The 26,159-nt window shown below is 35.7% G+C and overlaps 2 protein-coding genes across 7 annotated transcripts in view; one reads left to right on the top strand and one right to left on the bottom strand.

Annotated features, from left to right (window-relative positions):
* Positions 1-4,906: 4,906 nt before the first annotated feature.
* Positions 4,907-13,586, top strand: LOC120431434 (nuclear transcription factor Y subunit gamma). The gene is made up of 3 exons (XM_039596555.2): positions 4,907-5,331; positions 12,308-13,094; positions 13,153-13,586. Exons 2-3 carry the CDS (start codon positions 12,315-12,317, stop codon positions 13,423-13,425), a joined length of 1,053 nt encoding a protein of 350 aa, XP_039452489.1. The 5' UTR covers positions 4,907-5,331; positions 12,308-12,314; the 3' UTR covers positions 13,426-13,586.
* An 8,426-nt stretch (positions 13,587-22,012) lies between these two features.
* The window catches only part of LOC120430783 (uncharacterized), a 185,463-nt gene continuing 181,316 nt past the window's right edge, over positions 22,013-26,159 (bottom strand). For all 6 annotated transcript variants that reach the window (XM_039595900.2, XM_039595908.2, XM_052706278.1 and 3 more), the window contains one exon: positions 22,013-24,699. In XM_039595900.2, the coding sequence (XP_039451834.1) occupies positions 23,723-24,699 (977 nt within the window). In that variant the 3' untranslated portion in view covers positions 22,013-23,722. The remainder of the gene's footprint in view (positions 24,700-26,159) is intronic.

Below are 26,159 nucleotides of genomic sequence, written 5' to 3'. Positions count from 1 at the left end.
TGGTGAAAGAAATTTTTTAATATCTCATTTTGGTGCGGTCAACCGGTGGCTACCGGTCTTTTGAAGGGGGCGATCTCTTTTGGGGGGGTTGGGCCTCCTTAAGAGACCCCAAGTGTGTGGGGTTCGTGCGAGCATTTATTGATGTCCGGATCGTGACCGTTCGGGGGGATCATAGAGTTGATCTGAGCGACGGACACACATTGGTATTCCGAGGGGTGCGTCACTGCGGGCCCGAAATTCGTGGAGAATAATGTCATCTAATTTTACGACGCCAAAGGCATCGTTTTGACGCGTTTGGGGGTCTTTTAAAACGAAATATAAGCATAATCGAAAAATGAAAGCTTAGCTAAATATCTCTTTTTAAATCGATTTGAAGAAATCAGGTCAACGATGTTTTTTGACAGCTCAAACTGCTCAGCCTGCCGTTAAATGTCAATGACACTTCTCAAAAACAGGGTCGATCTGCGGCAAGGTGCACTTTTTTCTTTTCAAATGTAACTGACCTCTCTGGATCAGATCGTCGAAAGCAAAACACGGAAAAGAACATTCATACAAAGTACCCGGGCCGCGGCAGACAAAACTCCGACAAACCGCCTAAGTGGATCATACATAATTTTTGACAGTTCTGGCACACGCGATACGATACAATTTGTGAATGCACCTGCCACCAGACAGAGAGAGAGAACGATCTCTCTTCTCTTCCGCGAGGGGTTTCTCCTCACGTTCATCATCGCACATCTCTGCTTCTAAGGGCAAAGTTGGGAAGAGCAGGTTGCACAGAGAGAGATAGAGAGGAAAACGTTAGAGCCGGGGTTCTTAAATTCGTATTATTAAATAATACAATGTGATCAAAAACGGACAGGAGGCAGATTTCTAGACTAACATTTCAAAATTGCTTAAATTAATATTTCTTTCAGAATTTTCAGGTTCAAAAACCAAGTTTAACAAATAAGCCACTTTACAAAGTTAATCTAGATGCTATTGACTCCTTCTTGAACGAAAGAAACCCAAGTTCGGCGCACTCTTCCCTTTGAGTTTGTTTAATTCAATAAACACCTGTACCTTTTTTACGTTTTTATCCTACCATGTTGCATCTTCTTGTCTTCAAATGGTTTTTTTTTTCTGGGCGCGTGCGCACAGGTTGCTCAATTCTTCTGTTGCTGCTGATTTGGTTTTTGTGCCCTTCGGCGAGAAGATTTTGTTGATGTAGCTTTTTTTTTTGTGCTTCGCGTGCCTTTTAACTTGTTTTGTTTTCAATTTTTCCAAATTGAAGCTGCAACGCGAGAGCAGATGGTGCTGCTGTTGTGGCACGAGCCACAACTTTGATAAACTGCAACTTGAGAGAGAGGTTATTGGGGGAGCAACGACTCTGACTTTAATGTCTTGAACATTGTTTTATGCATAAAGAAAATGAAAATATGGGATGATTTAAGGCCTAATTAGATCCTAAAGCCCTATGTAAATTTTTATGTACAACGGTAAAAAAACATTTATGCAAAAAAATAAATTGACAAGACAACATTTTTTCAATGGATCAATTATGGTCCCCTTGGAACGAGCTGTCAAACTGTCAAGAAGGGCCGCGAAGTTAATTTTTTAAAATTGAATTGAAAAACAATTTTAAATCCTTTCCTGTCGTACAAAGGGTCATTGTCATCAGAAAAATAAGCATTATCGTGGTGAACAATAATATCACAAATTTAAGCTTAATTTTTGGACCCAATTGTTTAATTTTGCATTGACTGATATAATTACTTGCAATTGAATGTACAAATTCTAGAGTTTTTTTTTAATAGTCCAATGAGCCTTTCTAGTAGAAAATTTACCAAAAAATTTAAAGTACATTTACATGGGGCAGCTGCGGGTTTGTTTGCATCAGATTTGCTATCTCTTTCTAGCAAATGTTTTTTTGTTTTCATTCAACGCTTAGCTGGTTTTTTTGACTGACCTCCCGATATGTCAGCCAACAAATTTCGCAGGGACTCTGACAGCTCGAGCTCGATCATTATTTGCATCAGAAGACTGTGTCGAGAAGTTCGTCATTTTTAAGTAAAATTATATTTTTTACTGAGCCTAGAAAGCTTTATCCCCTGACTCAAGGCGGTTTCAAAAACACCGACAAAAGTAAAAATTAAGGATTTTGTTCAATGTAACTTAAAAAAACTATAAAATGTCAAATTTTGTATTACTGCGGGCGTTAATAATTAGATTTCACGCGCGGTGCTACGACCGCAAGATAATGGTCGCATGACAACCGCAGAACAATTTTTGGCTGTTGTCAAAGGTTGCCTTGAGTTTTCAGCTGACTTTTTGGAAAATATTCAAAACAAACCAAGTTGACAGCCAAATCAACGCAGAATTTCAGTTCAACTTGCTGATTTATACACTGCGGTAGTTAGGCGGAAATTGTCTCCTGTCACTCACAGCGATGGAGAAACGTGATTTTATCTCGCAATAGGCAATATTGTAAACAACGTAAATAAACATCTGGGGCTTGTAATTGTTCGCAGAGCAGCATCAATTTTGAACTGTCAAAATGGAACCAATTTCTATTCGTCACAAGTAATAAGTATTGTAATCAAGCATGCCATAAATACAGATTTTTTCGGCACAGATCAAACACTCATCGAGTATAACTTTGAAGAAAAGCCTTTCTTACAAAAACGAAACATTTTTTAATTTTTTTTTTTTATCTTTTTGATCAGTTGTACAGAATATAACAAAGATGTTATATTCTTTTTACCGATTTTTCGTGCGCGAGAGAGGAGAGCCATGCTCTCTTCGGATTTTTTCTCTTGATGAACATCCAAAGATTTTCTTTTAATGATGATTATTCCATCGCTGGTTGTAAACAAACAAACAAATTTTATAATACAGTATACGTATACCGGGGTGACAGTGACGGAAGCGGAAAATTTAAAAATCATTCTATAAAACTGATTTTGGTGGCAACAAAAATTGAACAAACTTTGAACTTTCTATTTACATACAATCAATTTTATATTTTTTTTTCTTAAAAGATAGTAAACTTAATTAAACTATCATTTAATTGTAAATTCTTCTAATCAAACATTAAATGAAACCTTACTAATGATCAATTAGACGTACCTAATAAAATCAATTTGCTCACATTTAGGCTAAAATATCCAAGAATTACGACGAGAAGTCGATGACGTTGGAACTTAGGACCCAAAGACAGAGTCCTGGGGGTCGAAGGCTCGATTGTCATATTACACTGACCTACAAAAATTGACAAAAGTGACTTGCATGAGCATGAACTTTGGGGTCCCTAGAAATACGTGCAATTTGAATTTCCAAAAATATTGAGACTGGGTTTTATCCAAAGTTTGTTCAAAAAATGAAAATTAGGAGAAAAAAAATTATTTCTAAGTGCTATCCAATGAACGATGTATTGCAAACTTTATATCCGATTTTTAATGGCAAAAAGTAGACTATAAAATTTTCTCAAATCATTGAGAAAATAATTTCCACAATTTTACGACAAACATCTCGAAAAAGCTCAAAATGTATTATTTATCCAAGCAAATTCTAACAAAAGTTAACCGAAAATGCATAACATAAAACAATCATTCGTTTACAAACAAAAGAAAGTTCTCTTATACATGAGGTCTCTCTCCTAACACACCCGATCCAAGTTGGCGGTGGGGTCACACGTGCTTTTCTACCACCACCACCACCACCACAAAGTTACAGATGATTGGGCACGCCTTTTTTCGTCCCTTCTTGCCACGCTCGTCTCATCTCGGTGAGATTTTTCTCTGCACCGAAGAGAGTGTGTGCGGTGAGATGTGAGTGATTCAAATGCGAGAGGGAGAGAGTGAGGCTGGAGTGTGGTGAATTTGGGCCGTTTTCTTTTTGGATGCTGGATGTTGTTTTGATTCGGTGATGATCTCTCTCGTGTTTCAAGGCTTGCTGTGATTGGAGAGTCGTGGAGAGTTTTCTCAATTTTGAAATGGCAGGAGTAAATGTTGATAACAAATATTGATCATTACCACTATTACGGACTTCGTGCCTGAAAAGCTAATTCATGTTGAGACAAATCAAACTAAAATTTCGATGGAATTTTATGTGTTAGAACAACACAATCTAAGATCACAATCACAATCATCACAGTCACTATCATCACAATCTGAGATATATTTACAACACAAAATACTTTTCCGTTGTCGGCCTCGAAGACTTTTCTTGATCGCTGCCGGTATTTAAGTTCAAATCGGAGTCTGCAGCGATTGCCCGTATTGGCCGTTTCCTGAGTTGGAATCAAGACAGCGATAGAACAGGGTCACAAATCAATCTTCAAACGTTTCAAACTGAATGACAAGCCAATGTACAAACTAGGCTAAATGCTTACCAAGCTTAGCTGCTGCAAGCTTTCATCCATGAATGAGCTTTTACTCGGTAAGAGCACAAACAAACGCTTGGGTAATGCTTGAAGCTAACCTAAGTTTGCTGTGTAAGCGTTTGTTTTTTTCTTTATGACTGCGTTTGAAAGTTGAAAATCTTAAAATCATTTAGTCGTCCAGCTGAAGAGATTTTTTTACAAAATCCTTTGGTTTTGACAACTTATCAACAGGTTCATACTTGTTCGAGTTGCTGTCGAATAACTGATTGAGTTCCATTCGGCGCCGACCCGTTTTCAAAGGAATAAACCATGATCCTTCCAAGCGTTGGTAACTCAAGCCAAGATGGTCGAGAAGGGGTATATCTGAAATAAGCAAGATAAAAATAAATTAATCAAATTGACTGAGAATAATACACCTTTCATACTTTACACACTTGAACGATTTTTTGTAAACTTTTAACTGAAGTGTTTCAAACTTTCAACTGTTTAAAGAGATTTTTTGGCAATCGTCATAACTCAACTGGGTAAACACCTCGCTCCCACTCCGCGTGCGCCACTCAACGCGCGTGAGTTACCTGTCAAACGGAGCTGAAAGAAGAAACCAAACACACACTCACACGCACACGCTCACTTCTACGCCAAGCCAGCCAATCAAGTGGTCGCTGGCGTTTCTATTGGGCATATTTCTGGTCAATCAGAGGCCACGGCGAGACCGAGCCGCCTATTGGCCACCAACCCTGCTTCCGCGCCAACTTTTGGCAAGCGCCTTCGTCCGCGCGCGGTTGATTCCGGTGATTGTGTGTTGTTTTAGTGGAAAATTTCTTAGTGGTGACGCGTCATCCAAGTAGCTGCTGCTGAAAAAGAAGGAAAAGTTAGTGGAAGAGTGAGAATTGTGCTTGAATCGGAATTTAACAAAGTTTGCGTTGAAATCGCAGTAGGCCTCATCAAACAACAACCGGATCCTGCAGGTGAGCTCTCACTTTTGTTATTGTTATTGCCAATTGGCCATTCGTCAAAGTGCTGGCAGCCAATCGGAGGGCTGGTTTGGGGAATTTTGTGCTTTTTTCCGAAAATCTGCCACCAGGCCCGTACTCAGGCAGTATTTCAATCGTACTGAAACCGTGCTGTCACTCACCAAAGTTGGCCCTGGCTCGGCACGAGCGGCCTGGGCCTGTGGTCGAGGGAGGGGAGCGAGACGCACTTTGAGCGGCACTCGGGGCGCGGGCTACTACGATTGGTGCAGAACGTTGTAGTTGTTGCTATTGCTGGTTGTTGCCAACCGGGCAGCAGTTGGTGGAGATCGATGTGCGTTGCGGGTTGTGTTTCGAACTGAGGAAAGACTTGGCAGTTGCTCGGAAAATTAATTAAATATTGCGGATTTCAAAAAATTTGGAACAAACGTGAAAATTCTATAAGACTTTCTAGAAAAAACCAAAAATGTTATAAATTAAAAGTCATATAATTGTGAGGAAAGCTACAAAACTCTACTAGGTGGATGAAGCAGCACTTTTTTCCCTCATTTTCGTATTTGCGGGCCCGCTTTTCGATTAGTGGACCAACCGGCCGAGTGTTGATGCGTCATTGGTTGGCGATGCTGATTGGAGCAGACTATCGAAGCGAGACTTCGATAGTAGTGGACTGCACTCTGTTGGCGTGGTAGCAATTGTGAAACTAGTAATAGTACTAGGTTAAATTATAGCTTAAACTACAATTATGCAGTCATTTAAAAATGTGTTCCCTCGGCTATCGTCGAGGTCGAAGAGGCGGCTCAAAACATCAAAATGAAGGTTAAGGCTGTTGCAAGTATTTCTTAAAAATTATAAACTAGTGGCTAAATATCTCAGGACTGGAACACCAAATTAGATGAAGTTTGTGGTAGTTAAGATACATTCGGTTTGTATGGCGTAGTTTTATTTAAAATTTCGCTTTGATTTATGAGATTTTTACCAAATGCCAACGAATTAAAATTGTGAACAGGTACCGTAAATTGGGGTGACATTGATAAGATTGTTATGTATTTTTGGAATATTTTCCATCTGGTAATATTTGCTCAAGATTTTTTTTTCACATGCACTGGGGTAGGCCACAAGAGGTTCACGCACTAAAAAGTTATTTTAATAGTGTTTAAAAAATAAGTTGTTTATTTTGAATTTCGGGGTTACTTTGATAGTCAAAGTTTTTCTTGCTTAAATCAGATTAAAAGTGTTCAAATGTTATTTTTACGTCTGATGTATCATCACTTAGGTTGCTTGTATAGTTTTGGAGATGATATTTCAATGTTTTTATTTAGTTAACTAAGTTTATATGCTTTTTTTTATAAAAAACATACCATTATAAAATTATTGAAAATTCTGAATTTTGCCAAAAATTTCTCTAAAATTAGTTTTGCTTATAAAATTATTGGTTCATATTGCATTTCAAACTGAATTCGAAGCACGAATAAAAAGTTTTCACATGTGATATGAAATTTGTTGTACTCAAAATGCCTATAAATTTTTGAGAGTTTTTCAAACTGTGTTTCAAAAACACATAAAAAAACATTTTCAAACTAATTTCCTGAAGTTGGTTTTTGAAAAGGTCATTTAAACATATGAAAGACGATAGCTTATTGGTCCTTAAAAAAAACTCTAGATTTTATCTTCTCTTAGTGAAAAATTGTCCAAGGAAACCAACAATGCATGAACTTTTGTATTTTTTTTGTAAAAAAAATCGAAAAAACAATTTTTTGTTCGTGATCCGATGTTCCGAAGTCCCATACAAACTTTCGGATAATCGAAACATCGGATAATCGAAACATCGGATAATCGAAACATCGGATAATCGAGGCTTCGGATAATCGAGTTTGGACAGTATTGCATTTTTATGCTTCATTATGCGGAATAATCTCAAACCTACTAAAGTCAGCCGGTTTACGGTAATTATGTAAATCAAAATACATATTACAAAATATTTTTAAATATTCCATTTTGAACTCAACCCATAATGTCTAATGTATTATTTTAAAAGGTCCTATAGAGCAATTTCAGCTCAAATCAGGATTTTTTCTGGTACTTTTGTACCCGGCCCTCTCCGATTTCAATGAAACTTTGTAGGCATGTTATCCTAGGCCTATATAAGTCATTTTTGTGTATATGGAGCCAATTGTACTCGAGAATAACATTTGAGAAGGGCGTAAGGTATTTAAATATTTTAGTATTTTGCAATTTGAAAATTACTGTATCTCGAAGCCGTTGCATCGTATCAAAAAGTGGTCAAAGACAAACTTGTAGGAAATTGGACGGGCTTTCTGATAAAAAAAACACTGAAACAAAAATACACGCCACTTTTATGTCATTTTTCAATTTTTAAGATTAAAAGTTAAATTTGAAGGTGATGTAACGATTTTTTTTCGCTCAAAATTTTTGAGGAAATACCCTAAGATGTTACCAAAAGACTGACGAAAAATGCAGGATGGTATGTCTCTCCTAAAAAAATACAAAAATCATTTACTAAAACTGTTTTTTTTTTTTTTTGAAAAGTGGTCTAAACGTCAAAATTTTTAAAAACCGGTAGTGGGAATCGATTCTCCAGACAATTTTACATAAAAGTCTCCGTATTGACCATTGTCCTATGTCCAATCCTTGGGAAGATACAGCGGTTTTAAAAATAAAAATGTTGAAAAAACGGGATTTTTTGTGGTTTTTGGCATTTTCTATATGACAGACTTTGTTTTTCAGTCTCGTAAATATTTTTACCGGAAAGCTCGTCCAATTTCCCATAAGTTTGCCTTTGACAGCTTTTTGATTTATATCGTTTTTATATTTACGTAATCAAATTTACTATCCTGGTTTCTACCACACTGAAAAAAATATTCTATTTTCAGTTATAAGCAATGTAATTAAGCTTATATCTGTAAGCCCTTACATACAATTGAAATGCTGTTAAAGGCAAACTTATGGGAAATTGGATGAGCTTTCTGGTAAAAATATTTACGAGACTGAAAAACCAAGTCTGTCATATAGAAATTCCCAAAAACCACCAAAAACCCCATTTTTTCAACATTTTTATTTTCAAAACCGCTGAATCTTCCCAAGGATTGGACATAGGACAATGGTCAATACGGAGACTTTTATGTAAAATTGTCTGAAAAATCGATTCCCACTACCGGTTTTTAAAAATTTTGACGTTTAGACCACTTTTCAAAAAAACAGTTTTAGTAAATGATTTTTGTATTTTTTTAGGAGAGACATACCATCCTGCATTTTTCGTCAGTCTTTTAGTAACATTTTAGGCTATTTCCTCAAAAATTTTGAACGAAAAAAAATCGTGACATCACCTTCAAATTTAAGTTTTAGACTTAAAAATCAAAAAATCTCATAGATGTGGCGTGTATTTTTGTTTCAGTGTATTTTTTAAGAAAGCCCGTCCAATTTCCTACAAGTTTGTCTTTGACCACTTTTTGATACGACGCAACGGCTTCGAGATACAGTAATTTTTAAATTACAGAATACAAAAATAATTAAATATCTTACGCCCTTCTCAAATGTTATTCTCGCGTACTATTTGCTCCATATGCACAAAAATGACTTATATAGGCCTAGGATAACATGTCTACAAAGTTTCATTGAAATCGGAGAGGGTCGGGTACAAAAGTATCAGAAAAAATCCTGATTTGAGCTGGAATTGCTCTATAAACATAAGGAATTCCATAGCTTATAGGATCTTTAAAAATGATATGCTAATTCTACAGATTTACATGTATCGAAATGCCAAAAGAAAAAATATGTGAAGTTTATCATCACAGCTGCGAAAATTTCACTCTACGTTACCAACTCACATTTTTCTTTTTAATTTATCGATGGAACCCCTTGAAAGTCATTGCAATAATTGATTGCAATGTATCTATAATTTTGCGTTGGCAACTTTATTTATTATTCAAAATTTTGTTTCCACGGATAAAAAATTCTTTCGCCGAACGGACGTTCCATCAAACTGCATACGCTTAAAAGCCATATAATTATTTTGTTTTATTGCATTTTACGGGTTGTTATGTGTAAGCATTTACTTTTTCGTAGTTACATTTCTGTTTTGTTTTGTTTTGCTAGAAAATATTCATAAGCTCAAAGCGAATATTTTTTATTTTTTTTTTTCAAGGGGTTTTTGACTCTGTAAATTGCCAAATGAATATTCTGTTAAATTAAAGTTAAAAAACAGAAATTAATACTAAAAACTCCTTTCTGCTTCTTTTGTTCAAAGTTTGTTTAAAGTTTTCTTTTGTGAATAAAGTTTGTTTTAAATAAATTTAACTTGCCAAAAAATGGATTGATGATATGGCCAAGACATTGTTTTAGTTTTTGTAAACGTAAAAAAATGGCACCCAAAATGGCGGCGATGAAATATTGAAAAATCGTTTCAAATTTAAATTAATAAGTGAATTTAAATTTGAAACGATTCAAATTTGATCAAAATGGGGTTGCAGAACTTGATGTTAAAAGTAAGAAAACAATTAGGCCGTTGCAACTTCTTTTCAAAGTTTATGCCCCCTCGAAATTGGCCCAAAAAATCAGGGGGCAAAACAATATTTTTTTCTAAAAACTTCAAAATTTTAATAAAAAGAGAAGTCTAATCAACTGAAATGCTTTTTGCCTTCCTCACCTTACTGAGGAAAGGCTATAAAATCACTCGGAAAATGAACTTTTCAATTAGACCTCCTAGCCCTACCTTCATTTGTACATATCGACTCAGAATCACCAGCTGAGCAAATGTCTGTATGTTTGGCTGTATGTAGACATGTGTACCAAATCAATGTCACTGGAATATCTCGTCACAGGCTCAACCGATTTTGGCCGGAATGGTTTTAATCGATCCGTCTTAACGTCCCCTAAGTTGCTATTTACATTCATGTTTACATTCATCATGTATTTTAAAAGTTATGTTAAAAAAACTGTTTCATATTAAATTAAAACTATGGTAAAAAGGGTGGTTTTTTCATGAAACCCTCACATGTTATATATTTTTAGAAAGCATATGATAAGACCTTTTAGGTGGAGTAAGAATTTTCAAGATCTGACTTACCTATCTTAAATTACAAGCAGTTTAAAAAATGGTCTGAAATCACATAACCTCAACTGGTCGGGTCTGATCGCCACGAAAAAGCCGTGAAGTGGGATGCCATTTTCCTCAAAGGCCGTGTCTGTATAATCTTGACAAAAAGTCTGTAGAAAGTCTATAAATGAGAGGAAGGCACCAACCACCTAAAGGTGGATTAAGTAACGTTTTTTTGTTTGATTCAATCTAAGCATTGACATTTTGAACATTTTGAAAACAAATTATTGCAAAAATGCAAAAAAAAACAAAAATGTATCGAAGCAAACATCGTTTCAAGATTTGGTCCGCAGGTGGCGCAGGTCTCGCCTAAAATTGCCCAAGTGTGAGTTTCGTGTAGGAAAATCAATTCCCTACAACTTTGTCGAAGGGTGCAAGACAATCCGAGTTGATTCTGATGAGTTATTAGCAGTGCTATGCAAAGAAATCGGCTCATATACTTGAAAGTATGCAAAGGGAATATAGGAAGTATATAAGAAAATACTTTTTAGTTTTAAAAATCAGGATCACCTCGGATCGTTTTGCACCCTTCAGCAAAGTTATAGGGAATTGAATTTGAGAGAATGAAGATTATCAAATCAGTTTTGTGGTTAATTTGTGTGGAATAAGACGTGTTTAGAGGGTGACGATTCTCGAGATTTTTAATTTCTTGGGAATCGAGAGTTGAATTTGGCCATTTCCCGGGAACTCTCGGGACCCGGGAGTTATTTTTTTGAGCATGCTAATATTGGCAATAAGTAAAAAGAAATGTAATTTTTTTAATGAATTTACTCACAATTGACTCTTACTAATTCTATGAAACGTTAAATGAAGTATCCTCATTACTTAGAGGAACTATATCTATCTTATGATTTTTTTTTCTAAATCTGTAGATACAAGATTGTTTCTTGAGCATTTTGGGACTCTGGGACTGACTGGGAATTTTAGTTTAAAATGTTTACGAATAATATATAATTTCTCAGTATCGGGATTTTTGCAATATGATAAATAACGATTAAAACAACAATTATAATTTTAACTTGTTTTTTTTTCCTTTTCAAGATCAACTGTAAATATTTACAGTTATTAGGAAAACCCGAATGTTCACAATTACAACATTACAAAGTTTGCCAGAGTTTTTTCCCCAAATATAATTTAATATTGAGGTTGACGTGAAACAAAAAAATGACCTTTTGACATTAAAAAAATTACCTTGATACAGCGAAATTAACTTAGAGACTTATGAGGATTATGAGGATTGCTATACTCGAGAGAAGATATGGAAATTGAACTTATTTTAAAAAGCTTTACCCGCTTAGAAATAATAAATAAAAATCATATTTAAAGAACTTCAAATTTCATTTCAGAGGTGTAACTGCTAAGTATACTTTAAGGTAAATTTTGGGTTCCACATTTTTTTGGCTTCTCTCAACAATAATTATTAGAATCAAAAATTTACACATTCTGAATAAGAAGATTAGAGAAGAATTGGTTTATTTGAACTTGAACATCCAATATTTAAAACAATTTAGAATTTTCCAAATAATTTTCTGACTAGTTTATATAATTTTGCTTCGATATTTATAAGTTTAAAATTTCCCGGGAGTCTCGAGCAAATTTCCCGGGAATCGAGAGGTCCAAAAATGGTTGATTTCCCGGAATTTTTTTCCCGGGAATTCCCGCTCGCCACCCTCTAGACGTGTTGTTTATTAATTGCAAAATATCTGTGTTTTTATTATAAAAGAAAGTCCCCGATCACGACAGTCACGACACGACCATCTTCTTGAACGGTCTGAACAGAACTGAAAGAGCGTAGTGGTGCTCACTATTTTCGACACTGAATTTTGTCAATAGTTTTGATAATTTGTATCTTTTTAACAGCCCCACCATGACCGATCCCGCCTCCGCAACCTCCCCCGCTTCGGAAAAGCTAACTGAGGCGCAGCGCAACGTGGAAGAGTTCTGGCCGGAGGTGGCCGCCGAGATCCACCGCGTCAAGCACATCGAACCGGGCAACCAGCTGCTGCCGCTGGCCCGCATCAAAAAGATCATGAAGCTGGACGAGGACGTGAAGATGATTTCCGCCGAGGCCCCGCTCCTGTTTGCCAAGGCCGCCGAAATCTTCATCCAGGAGCTGACCCTGCGGGCGTGGCTCCACACCGAGGACAACAAGCGGCGGACGCTGCAGCGTAGCGACATTGCCATGGCCATCGCCAAGTACGACATGTTTGACTTCCTGATTGACATCGTACCGCGGGAGGAGATCAAGCCGGCGCGGCGGGACTTTGGCGCGCGGACCACAGCGGACGACACCAAGTACTACTTCCAGCTTGCGCAGCAGCATCAGATGGCGCTGCAGCAGGACAGTGGGAGCAGCAGCAGTAGCGGGAGTGGGACGGTGGCCGGAACAAGCGGGAATGTGGTCCAGCTGCAGACGACGACGGCGTCTGCGACACCGGTGCAGCAGCAGCCGCAACAACCGCAGTTCCAAACCGTTCAACAGATGACGGGACCGCAGATTGCCACGATAGCCACTCCGGGGCCGAACATCATCCTCACGAATCCGGCCGCCACGATGCAGAACCAGGTTCAGCTGGCGACTCAGAATCAACCGATTCAACTCATGCAGCAGGTTCTGACGCCGACCGGCGAAGTGACCCACATTCCGGTAGGATTGACCTTGATGCTTCCGGGAAGAATCTCCGTCCTAATTTTCTCTCTTCCAGATCCCGCTGAACCAAACCCAGCTCAACTTTATCCGGACGCAGATGCAGCTGAACCAGCCGGGCCAGGCCGCCGCCGCACCGCAACCCATCATCATCCATGCGCCGCAAACGTTGCAAACGGGACCGACGATAATCCAGGCGGCACCGGGCGGTGGGTTGTTCCTCAACTCGGGCCACCTCATTCAGCACCAACCCCAGCAGCAGCAGCAGCAGCAACAGATTCAGCACATTCAGCAGCAGATTCAGCAGCACCAGCAGCAGCAGCATGAGTGATGATGAGAGGTGGAGGGGGAGGGTCAGCGAATTTAAAGGGTGTAAATAATAAATAATTTTTAAATGTTTTTTTTTATTTTCTATGAGAGAAAATTTTAATCACTTTTTTGCTTTAAGTTAAAGCATCTGCAATGAGTAAAAATATATGTACTGAGTTTAAAGAATTTCGTTTATTATAAATATCACAGCAAGATGATGTAAAACAACTCTACATTATGTCATCAACTGAAATTTAAATTCATCCAATTACTCAAGATTCAAAAGATCGTTCACATTTTATCGAATTTTAATTTAAATTTCTTGGATCTAAAACAACAATATTTATTTTGTCAAACCAAGTGCTCACCTGATTTGCATCCAAGTAGGCGTCACTCTTCTGCGATCGAGTATGGTTGGAAAAACGAAGACCAAAACGTCATGACGGAATAAAAATAGTTGTTTTCCCAAATCGAAAAAAAAAACAAGGAAAAAAGTTCGTCACTTTATCTTAATTATTTTTAACGTGTACGCGTCTGACGTATCACCAAAGAAGCGGAGAGAGTAACACAGGAAGGAGATCGCACAACTTGCAAAAAAATGTTTCGTTTTTTCACGAACGTGAGGAAAGAGCAACACGAAACAGAAGTGAAAGATTTATTTGCAGTGGCGTAGAGCCACTAACGAAATGCTTCGTACCAAAATGCCAAAAATGATCGGCTACCAAAAACTCGCAAAGAAATTGAAGCATCAAGTGGAACCGGAAGGTCTCATTGCTCCGCATACCGTCAGACGAGCAGACGATAAATGGATACACTTTGGTTGAACAAAACTCGATCGATTCGTTTGCGGTTTTGCTGAGAATTGAAACGAGCAAACGAAAAAAAAAACAACGCATCGGATATTGGAATCAACCAGCTCGATCTGTTCTATCCAGCAAAAGTTAGCACTGGTGTGGCTGGAGACCGCTGTCACGGGACCGTGAAAAGGCATGCTAGAAGATTGCAGTCACGTATTTTTTTTTAGGTTCCGGATAGTCAGGAACGAGCATTGTTGGTGAGGAAAAGTGATGACTTGGATATAGCAGGCCTCAAGAAATGCTTGGTGAAATAGGTCGAGAAAACAAACCCAGATCTTTTTGACCTTCTTTCTCGGCATCTGAAGTCGGTGCTAGAGATGCAACCCATGGACAAGGTTTTATAACGAGTCACGATCAGGTCAATATGTTGCATACTTCGGGGCGTTTTGCACCTTGAAGTGGTTGGCTAGGATAGACCCAGAGTTCTTGGGAGGCAGTTTTTTTATCGTTTTGTACTAGGGTTTGTATGATAGAGGTAGAACGATGTGGATAAATCTTTTAGCAGTGAGATGAACTCATGGCAAATGTGAGCCATTTGAATTCAGAGATTTAAAAAAACATTAAACACTTTTCATTTGCTTAATTTCGTGAATTTGATGAAATCTAATTGTTTGTTGCTTTGAGTTTAACAGATCTATCAAAGAACTTCAAACCGTGCCAAAGAGCACCTGGAATAGTTTATTTTGAATTAATTTGAAAATGAATATTTTAAAAACCTAAAAGTCTTTTTGCCGTCAATACCCATACTCACTTAGGTCAAACATTAAGAAACTGTATGCTAACTCACGGTTTTATTTGGCATTTTTTTTTCTCGTGAGGCGCCACCCACAAACGACAGCAATTTTTCGAGAATTTTAGAAAATTAAAATAATAAATTTTCAATGTCTTTAAATTTTGTATGCTTCTCTGTGGCTCAAAAGTTGCCTTTCATAGTCTTCTGAAAAATTAAAAATAAATAGAAAATACATTTTTTTTTTTGCAAATTGTTTTTGTGAGATAAAGTGCATTAGAAAAATGAGTAAAAAATAAATTACTGCTTTTTTTTTTCTTCTTTGATTATGTTTTTGCCAAAGACACCAAATCCATCAGAAAAATCCTTTCCCGGACTTCGAATATTTTCGAAAATTTATATTCCGGCTTTGCATGTACTGCTATCAAAATTGTAAGGTGACTTGTTAAGACAAATTAACAATGCAAAATGTCTTCATTATAAAAAAAATCCCAAAAATGTCAACCACATAAAAAAAGCAAATTTCATGAAATCGGCTGATTTTGCACCGCATGGTCCACATTTAAACATTCTATTATTCAAAGGTCTGGTATTTAGCTTCGTGAAAGAGGTGCTCAAGACAATTTGCGAATTGACTCGAAATATAACGTAGGGAAATTTGTAGACTTTTTCTCGATTTCTAAGGATATTGCTCAAGAAAAATCACTGAAAATGTCATCAGATTCATAAAATTTCTAATCAATATACTCCAAGTTATGCTTTTTAAACGATCAAATTTATATTCGTGCTATATTTTGATGTGTTTTAAGTTGGTTTTAAGATCATTTTGGTACAGATTTTTTTTTATTTGGCTTACAAGGTAGGTACTTTAACTTGGTTTTTGTTTTTGAGACTGTTTTCAAGTAATGACAAAATATGTTATTGTGAGTGTTCCATTACATATTAATGCGAAATTTGAGGAATGTTTTCAAATAAATATATACATTCCAGACTCGATTATCCGAAGTTCGACTATCCGAAGGTTTGTATGGGACTTCGGATAATCGAATCACGAATATTTTTTTTTTCTTATTTTAAACATCAAATTCGAGTTTGCAAACCCATTTTAGTCAAATTTGCATAGTTGATTGCCTATTAAATAATAAAATGCACTTTTCAATATTTAAACACCGCTATATTGGCCGCCATCTTAGATTTAAAAGTTTTAAATCACTTTAACGTAGTTTTGAGGGGGTGCGGGACATTTCGCCGAATGTCGTTTCACCGACGGTCATTTCGCCGAAGGTCATTTCGCCGAATGTCGTTTCGCCGCATGGGACGTTTCGCCGAATTTACAAATAATCGTATAATAAATATATAAAATGGACACAAATTGTATTAAAATATTTTGAAAAAGTATAATGTCCCTAAAAGGTGATTTTTCAATCTTCAAAAAAAATTTTTTTTTTGTTTCTAAGTATGTTATTTTTATAAGTTTATGCATTATTGTATGCATACGAGCAATTCTATACGAAATCGGTCTTTTTTCTTCAATTTTATTTTTTTTGTATTTTTTAAACCGGCTGAAACTTTTTTGGTGCCTTTAGTATGCCCAAAGAAGCCATTTTGCATCATTTGTTTGTCCATATAATTTTCCATACAAACTTGGCAGCTGTCCATACAAAAATGATGTATGAAAATTCAAAAATCTGTATCTTTTGAAGGATTTTTTGATCGATTTGGTGTCTTCGGCAAAGTTGTAGGTATGGATATGGACTACAAACAGTAAAAAAAAATTTGGCGATTTTTTTTTAACTTTTTATCACTAAAACTTGATTTGCAAAAAAACACTATTTTTGTTTTTTTTTTCATTTTTTGATATGTTTTAGAGGATATAAAATGCCAACTTTTCAGCAGGTTGTGCAAAAAATCTTTGAACAAGTTATGAATTTTTGAATCAATACTGATTTTTTCAAAAAATCGAAATATTGGTCGCAATAATTTTTCAACTTCATTTTTCGATGTAAAATCAAATTTGCAATCAAAAAGTACTTTAGTGAAATTTTGATAAACTGCACCGTTTTCAAGTTAAATCCATATTTAGGTGACTTTTTTAAAAATAGTCGCAGTTTTTTAAAAATATATATTTTAACATTGAAAATCGAACCATTAGTTGCTGAGATATCGACATTAAAAAATTGTGGGTTGTTTGGGTGGGACTTAGAAAACATCAATTTTCCTGTTTTTAAACCTTTGCATAGCAATATCTCAGCCTAAGGGTCGTATCAATAAAGTTCAAAAGTGTGAAATATAGAGAATTTTCTCAGTTTTTCAAACATGTGCACTAATTTTAAAAATTAAAAACTGCGACTATTTTCAAAAAAGTCTCCTAAATATGGATTTAACTTGAAAACGGTAAAGTTTATCAAAATTTCACTAAAGTACTTTTTGATTGCAAATTTGATTTTACATCGAAAAATAAAGTTGAAAAATTATTGCGACCAATATTTCGATTTTTTGAAAAAATCAGTATTGATTAAAAAATTCATAACTCGCTCAAAGATTAATTGCACAACCTGGAAATTTCTGAAAAGTTGGCATTTTATGTCCTCTAAAACATATCAAAAAATGAAAAAAATCAAAAATAGTGTTTTTTGCAAATCAAGTTTTAGTGATAAAAAGTTAAATAAAAAATCACCATTTTTTTACGGTGTATACATTTTTTCCAGTGTAGTCCGTATCCATACCTACAACTTTGCCGAAGACACCAAATCGATAAAAAAATCCTTCAAAAGATACAGATTTTTGAATTTTTATACATCATTTTTGTATGGACAGCTGCCAAGTTTGTATGGAAAATTATATGGACAAACTAATGATGCAAAAGTTCTTTTGGTTTTCAGCACAACATTTTGCAATATTGCTGTTAGTTTTTGCATTCTATATTTTTGGCATACTTTTCAAATATTTCTGTGAGTTTATGCATTATTAGTTTTGTAAGCATATTATTTCTATAATTTTTGGGAGGTTTTGCATTCTTTCAAACATGAGCAGTTATTTTGATTTTTAGCATAACATTTAGAAAAATTTCTGTTAGTTTTTCCATTCTTTACTTTTTTAAATTATTATATTATTATCTTGTCACTCCTTCTCAAGTTTGCATGAGTGAATTACAAGATGGCACTGAAGCGAACAAATAGCATAAATTATACAAAAAAGTTTATTTTTATTCAATTCGGCGAAACGCCATTCGGCGAAACGACATTCGGCGAAACGTACCAGATCCGTTTTGGGGTCATACTTAAGCTCGACAATAAAAAAAATAGACAACGAAAAAAAATGTTTTCGTGATTCTATTAACCGATATTTTGATAATCCGAAGTGAAATTTTTCCGAGGCCTTCGGATAATCGACTCAATTGCACACCACAATATTCCTCTAATTGGTCAAAACGGTATCAAGGCTCAACAAAAAAAAAAGCACAACAATATTTCATCGTTCGATTTTATTTCCCATCTAGTAATCCGATTGCAATATTTACCTTTTTTGACAGTAGTGGCAGTGTAGCAGTGACTGGCAGTTCAAGATTTGGACCAGAAAGTTTTTGACGTTTGCCAATTTTTCAAGTGTCAGATAGTCAGCCTCGTAGTCAGCATTAAATACAAAGTTGACGTTCATTGCTTTATTGTGAAAACAATGGGTGGATTGGTGTTCCGGATGAATTGAATACGAACTGAAGCGAAAGGCACATTTGGTTGACTAAAGAATCGAAATAATTTCGTTCTTCAGACATGTAAACATTACGTTCAGCCGAGGACCAGCAGCGGCACCAGAAAAGGAAGGTCAGAGAAAACCTCCACTTCTATCCAGCGAAAATTTCCACAAGAGTTTAAAAGCATGTTGTGGAAAAAAAGAAGAGAGAAGTTCAAAGCACGACGCTATTTTGTGGTAAAGTATGATTTTCGGGTCGAACAAGGTATAGAGGAAACGTTCAAATCGGGTAGCTGACGACCACGTGAGGAAAACCGGAGTTGATGCCCTCTGGAAGCATGAAGAAGGCTAAACGGAATTCCTAGGATTCCTAGTGGAAAAGGTGATGATCAACACACTTACCAAACAAGGAGCGCTTTCAAGGCAAAATTGACGGAAGCCTGCCGACGTCGATCAAAACGCGAAGGAAAGCCAAGTGCGGCTTTGATTTCAAAATGTCAAAATAACAGAATAGTCAATCCAAAATTTGAGTTCTGTTCGGCCTTCAATTTTGGCATTTGAAGTCTGTAATTGAAATGTCATTCGTTTTCGTGATTATGTTGCATACTTTGAGGCGTCACTCATCTTGGAATTGTTGACGCGGGAACAATCGGCTTACTTGGATTCCTTGGATATGAAACTTTATTGACCGGCATTAAAATAAGTGTTTTTTTTTGTTTTAGTAAAATGTCAGTTTTGTTTGTTTAAGGGAAATTGTTAAAAAACTGAAATGCTTCAAAAATGTGTCAAGGGTCTATTTCTTTTCATCGTTCAAAAGTTAAAAAGGTATCTTTTATTATCAGAAATTGTTTCATCGTATCTCGATTGACTTTTATTTTCTTGTTGCAATGTTTCCACTTCGTGTGTTTACATTTGTTTTCATTTGTTTTCACCCCCATACTTGCAGCAGTGTTTACTATAGGTAGGTATTCGCATTACATTGTTGTTTATATTTGTAGCTTGCACTTGCACAGTTTAGTCCTGTTTTAATGTTCACACTTTGCTTTCGATTTGCTGCGATTTTGCTTAACCCTAAATCCTGTTGCTCTAAAAGATAATTATCGTCGTCACCAAAATCGTGTTCCACTTTCGTCTAAACCACAGACTGATAGAGTTAAAGGTGCTAGGAAAGTATCAAATTTGCAAATATTTACAGTGTTGAAAAAATCAGAAGAAATATTTCTATCATTCGCACACGTCACAAAACTATTTCGCTACGACGAGTTTTCGTGCAATTCTTTTGTAAAGTGCAAAAATTGTTTGTTTTCGTTTATCATAATCGCTTAATCCTAGCTCATTTTCGCGCACTCTCACAAAAACTCTCACTAATAACAAATAGAAATACTACACGAGTAAAGGGTTGTTGTTTTGAAATCGATAGGTTCTTACTGCTTTTCTCATTTATTTGCTTAATTTTTCTCAATATTCTTGCTTATTTCGACTGCATTTAAGCGTTTAATATAAATACAATAGAGAGAGAGGGTTTACTTTTTTTAAATGTAAAAAATTAGAATGAAAAAGTTTGGTGAGAAACAATTTTTGGAGCGTTTTTTTTCTACACAGATAAATCTAAACTTAAAAGCGAAACGAGGTGTGAGGGTGTGTGTGTGTAAAAATACATAACAAGAGTGACGATGAAAGTAACAAAACATAAAAACAATTAAGATCGAAATCGAAAACATAAGGTGATAAAATGTACACTTGATGAAATTGTGAAAAAAAGGAAAAATAATTTTAGCTTGAAAAGTTTTCAACTTTTGTTTGCGCTTGCTTTTTACATCGAAAATTAAATCACATTTGTCTTTTAGTTGAAAGTTTCTTTAGCTGGTTTATTCGCTGCGTTAGAATCGTATCGTGATAAGGATGAGATAATTTACGGTGTTTACTCAAATATATATTGATGATGCGTATGGATTACTAGTTACGTTCTCGGATTTATACAACAAAAAAACTGTGTGAATGCGAATGTGAATCGTCGGAAGTCTTCGTTTAGGTATTTTGTGTGTGTGGGCACAAAGCTCGCGGGTTTTTTAGTTGGGTTTGTTTTGTAACGTTGTACAAAATACTGTGTCTAATTAGTTGCTTTAGCTCTCTTTTGTTTTAACCTTAATATTGGTAGATCATCATCGTTGCGTTCAAAAAGAACTCATTTTGGCCATTTTGTTTCGTTAAATAAGGGTGGAGATGTTAAGAAGTAAAGGAATGTGGTAAGAAATATAATTTATTTTAAAAAAAATGGTTTGTCTTTTAAAACAATTGTGCCACAATTCTATTTTCTATCTAGATTTCATCCAGAAAAGAATTAAAAATTGGACAATTGCATGTATTTCAGTTCATTTCGAAAGATATGTTTAAATCGGACTTTTGTGTATTTTCATTATCCAAAAATGTTCTTTGTTATACTGGTTATGACTGTAACATAACACCTGCATAACCATGCAAGTTTTATGTTACAGGCATAACCAGTATAACAAGGAACGTTTTTGGATAATTTTCTTTTGCAAAAGTCCGATTTAAAAATATCTTTCGAAAAGAACTAAAATACATGTAATTGCCCAAATTTTAATGCTTTTTTTTAATTTTCTCCAATAGATCATCTCTAGATGAAGCCTTGAATCAATGAACTCATTTATTATAAAGTTTCATGTCTTTCTTTTCGATCTGCGCTCAACAAAATCAAAATTTTCAAAAAGGCTAAAATTTTAACGTAATAATTTGTCATCTATAGGCTTAGTGATTTTCACGCTAAAAAAACAATTTTTAAGGGGACCACTATTCGAAAATACAAAAATTCACGGAGCGTGAAAAATGCTAAAATAACCTATATAATCTAATCTCACGGGATTTCGCGGAAATTGTTTAATCTCATGCTTTCCGCGAAATCGTAAAAAATAACTAACAATCAATTGTAAATGTTTTTTCAATGAAAATTTGAATTTTCAGCAAAAAATATGTTTCCCTCTGATTTTTTAAAGCATTTTTTTAAAAGGGTTGGGATGACAAAAAATGAAACAGAATTATCAATTGCCTTAATATTTTTTTTTCTGATAGTAGCTTGACTGTAATGAGCTATAAAGCATTTAGTGATAATTTTAATTTACGAAACTTTAATAAAAAAAAATCTGTATCAGCATTAATTTGCTTTTTTAATACTAAATTTTATACTTTTCTAATCGGGTATGAACGACGCGAAATCGAGATTTTTACAAAAAATATGTTTTTAGATTGCAGTACTAAAAAAAAAAAATTTAAAGACCAATTATTTAGAAAATTTTCATTTTTTTGATTTGCAATTTATGGGTACAAAAAGATACTTTGATGCAGAATGTTTTCAAAGTTCCGAGTTTTTTTGTACCCATAAATTGCAAATTGTAAAAGGTATTTTTTGACATTTCAGCTGGAGCGTTTGGTACGGTATGTCCACGCATTCTTCCTCCCCTGCTGTATCTGTGTAATGTGAACCGCTCTCAGAATCCTCTCTGCGGTAAACATAACGCAGTAGGACTGGCCGCTTTAATTTTTGTAACACATTTTCGGCTGTTTTCGGATGTGCTGCAATTTTTAATGATTACAAGAAAAAGTTTTTTTTTTGTATTTTTCCAAAAGATTTTGCTGGTTTCAGTTTTTTTTTCTTTAAAAAAAATAATTTTGCGGATCAAAAAATAAGATGAATCCTCAACGAAATCGGTATTTTTTTCAATTTTAATTTTTGTATTTTTTAATCCGGCTTAACCTTTTCTGGTGCCTTCGGTATGCCCAAAGAAGCCATTTTGCATCATTAGTTTGTCCATATAATTTTCCATAGAAAATTTGGCAGCTGTCCATAAAAAAATGATAAAAGAAAATTCAAAAATCTGTATCTTTTGAAGGATTTTTTTGATCGATTTGGTGTCTTCGGCAAAGTTGTAGGGCAAAGGACTACACTGAAAAAAATATACACGGTAATTTTTTTTGGTTATTTTAAATTTATTTTTTTGTTGTTAAAACTTGATTTGCAAAAAAAAAACACAATTTTAATTTTTTTTTCTGATATGTTTTAGGGGACATAAAAAAAGCAGAAAAAAAATTCGACCAATATTTCGATTTATTGAATAAAATCAGAATTGACTCAAAAATTTAATAACTCGGTCAAGATTTTTTGCCCGTTCTCTAAATTTCAGAAAAGTTGGTATTTGATGTCCCTTAAAACTTATCAAAAAATAAAAACAAATAAAAATATTGTTTTTTGTTTTGCAAATCAAGTTTTAGTGACATAAAGTTAAATAAAAAATCACCAAAATTTTGTTTACCGTGTATCATATTTTTTCAGTGTAGTCCTTATCCATACCTACAACTTTGCCGAAGATACCAAATCGATCAAAAATTCCTTCAAAAGATACAGAATTTTCATAAATCATTTTTGTATGAACAGCTGCAAAATTTGCAAGGAAAATTACATGGACAAACTAATGATGCAAAATGGCTTTTTTTGGGCAGACCGAAGGCACCAAAAAAGTTTCAGCCGGATTAAAAAATACCAAAATAAAAAATTGAAGGAAAAAAAAAGATTTCGTAGAAAATTGTTTTAAAGCATAGTATGACCTCAAAAATGCTCTAAAGTGATTTAAAAATATTAAGGGCACTTTTGAGAAAAACCATCGAAGAAGTAATTTTTTTTAGCTGGAGAGGACATCGAAGAAAGCAGAGCATCGAACTATACAATTTGAAGGGAATGAAGAAACAATCGATATATGAAAATATCGAGAAATTAAGATGGCTGAGATCGACCACTAGAGGGCCGATTGTTCTCACAAATAAAAATACTCGAAATCATAGAGAAATACCCAATTTCATTGTACAAAAATTGACAAACGTTTATTTATTAGACCATATCTTAAGTTGAAGATAATACGATTACTTTAGAGAAAATATAAACCTAAACTACACAAAAAAACTATATCACGAATATCCGAATAAATCAAACAAAACTCTTACCACATTCCCCCATCCTTCCCCCCTCCCCATCAGTTCAAATCCTTACAACCCTTATCCTCCCCCACAGCCGTCCCCGCCGTAACCCCCTCACAAACCCCTTGCCCTGCCGGACACGCCTGCACCTTCCCCCCTGCAGCGGTCACCGCCGCATTCCCCGCCGAATAATCGTGCGTTCCCCCCACGGTGTGCCTCCTCCGGATCGACCTGTTTCCCATCTGCCTCCGATGCCGACCCGAACTTGGCTGCGCACTCGCCGTGGTCGTCGCCGCCGGTGTCAGTATAATCTGCGGTCCCGCCGGCACGCACGTGTGACTCACGTCGTGAATCTGCCTCCGCCGGTTAATGTTCTTGTCTGTTTTTTCGTCCTTCGTGAGCGAGAGTCGCGAGCGCACGTTCAAGCTGTTGTTGACGCTGACGCTGTTGTTGTTGTTGTTATTGCCGTGGTTTTGCAGGTTGTTGTTGTTGTTGTTGCAGCACTGCACCGGGATGTTCGTCCCGGGGACGACCGCGCCGACGCCGTGGTGATGCCCGCAGCAGCACTCCAGATTCTTGTGATTTTTGTAGTTCAACGAAAGGGACCGGTTCAGGTTAAACTTGCGTTCCAGATTGTTCGCCTTCCGCTCCAGATTCGTCAGAATCCGATTCATCTTCTTCAACACCTCGTTGTCGATCCGGTAGGTCGAGGCGGCCGCAGTCAACTTCTCCCGCGGATTGCTCGTCGTCGACGTGTCCGTGTCGTCCGAGCTGATCGAGATGTTGTTGACCTTGTCCGAGTTGGCATCCAGGTCGTCCAGATCGTCCAGATGGTCGTTCATCAGCGTGACGCAGCTGTCGTTGGTCGAGGAGTTGGTGGTACCGGTTCCGCCGCCACCACCGTTGCTGTCCAGCGATTTTTGCGAGTGGGCCGACCGGACGGAGTCGTCCGCTTGGGAGTTGTTGTTCAGGGTGTTGCTGCCCAGGTTGCCGCTGCTGTTGGTCTTTTCCGTGCACGGTTTGACAAAGTTTCCTGTGAGAAAAGAGAAGTGAAGAGTTTTTATCAGATTTTGGTTGTTTTAATTTTTAACAGAAACAGAGAACATAAAAAAATTTCACAAGAAAATTCTTCTGCAATTTTTCTCTCAAATATTGTTACAGTAAAGTAGAAAAACTTATCGAATAGTTGTCTTTTATGTTATTCAATAACTTTAAGCTATTGCTTTCTCTGATAAAGTTACCAAATAAAATTGTACTAGAAAACTAGAATGTTTTTGAATATTTGGAAAATATGGTGTAAAACATCCAAAGTGGCTCAAAAAGCATGTTACGTAATTCGTTTTGATGTGAATTTACATATTTAAAAGGAAAACAAAAGACACAAACAGGGGATTAAAAAAATCAGGTCTAACAAATTCACTACCTCAAATGATTGGTTTTCATTTCTTTTGTGCTCCTAACAATAAACAGTGTTGCCAAACAATCAATTATGTTCTCATTTCTCAAAAGATGTGTTGAATTTATTTTTTTGTTTAAGATTGATTGCTAAAATTGTATTTGCTCAAGGCAAGCGAAATTTCGAAATCTTGTGCATATTTTAATCGGAGAAGCGCATAGTTGGCTCTTCTTTGATTTAGCTGCAACTATTAATTTTGATAAAAAAAAACGTTACTTAATCCACCTTTAGGTGGCTGGTGCCTTCCTTGCATTCATAAAGTGAATACAATACACAGCCTCAAAAAAATGTATAAATAACACTAATTTTTATCAAAATATTTGAGATTCGGCTTCAAAAAAAGTGTGTTAAAACACTAAAGTACTTGTAACTTTTGATAGGGTTGTCAGATCTTCAATCTTTTGGGCTTGTTGGTTACCTATCCAACGATGGGTCGCATGATAGATCCGGACAAATTTTCCATAAAAATATTTGAGATCAGGCCTCAAAAAAGTTTATAAATAACACTTAAGTGCTCATAACTTTTGAGCTCGTTGGGAAGGTCTTTTAAAATCGGTTTAGGCCAGTGCTAAGATAATTGAATAAGAATTTTTCGGTGCACACATCCACATCCAAACACACACACAGACATTTGTTCAGTTTTTGATTCTGAGTCGATATGTATACGCGGAGATGGGTCTAGGAGCTCGTATTAAGAAGTTCATTTTTCGAGTGATTTTATAGCTTTTCCTAAGTAAGGTGAGGAAGACAAAAACATTTTTTTAGAAAATCATAACTTCGTTTCATTTCAACTGATTTTGACTCTCTTCGATGCAAAAGAAAACGAAATTCTAAAGCGTTGGCGTGCAAATGTTGATATAGATATAGTGTTAAAGCCACATTCGTTTGAGTATTTTTTTTTATTTATTACAAATATCAATTTTAGTTCAATTCAGATGCAGTGCAAAAAAAAACCAAAATTGAACGTAGTTTATCAAATAGGTTTGAAGCCTATAATTTATGTTTTCTTATATTAAATTTCTATGAAACTCAAAAAT

This window comes from Culex pipiens, chromosome 1, assembly GCF_016801865.2.
Source record: "Culex pipiens pallens isolate TS chromosome 1, TS_CPP_V2, whole genome shotgun sequence".
NCBI classification, from domain to species: Eukaryota; Metazoa; Arthropoda; class Insecta; order Diptera; family Culicidae; genus Culex; species Culex pipiens.
Note: the sequence above shows the minus strand (reverse complement) of the source record. Positions and strands in the feature narration are given on the sequence as shown.

What these genes read in the sequence shown, in the direction of transcription:
- LOC120431434 (XM_039596555.2), top strand. Translation starts at nt 12,315, where the DNA reads ATGACCGATCCCGCCTCCGCAACCTCCCCCGCTTCGGAAAAGCTAACT. An exon ending in GCGAAGTGACCCACATTCCG is followed by an intron (nt 13,095 to 13,152) that starts GTAGGATTGACC and finishes TCTCTCTTCCAG; the next exon opens with ATCCCGCTGAACCAAACCCA.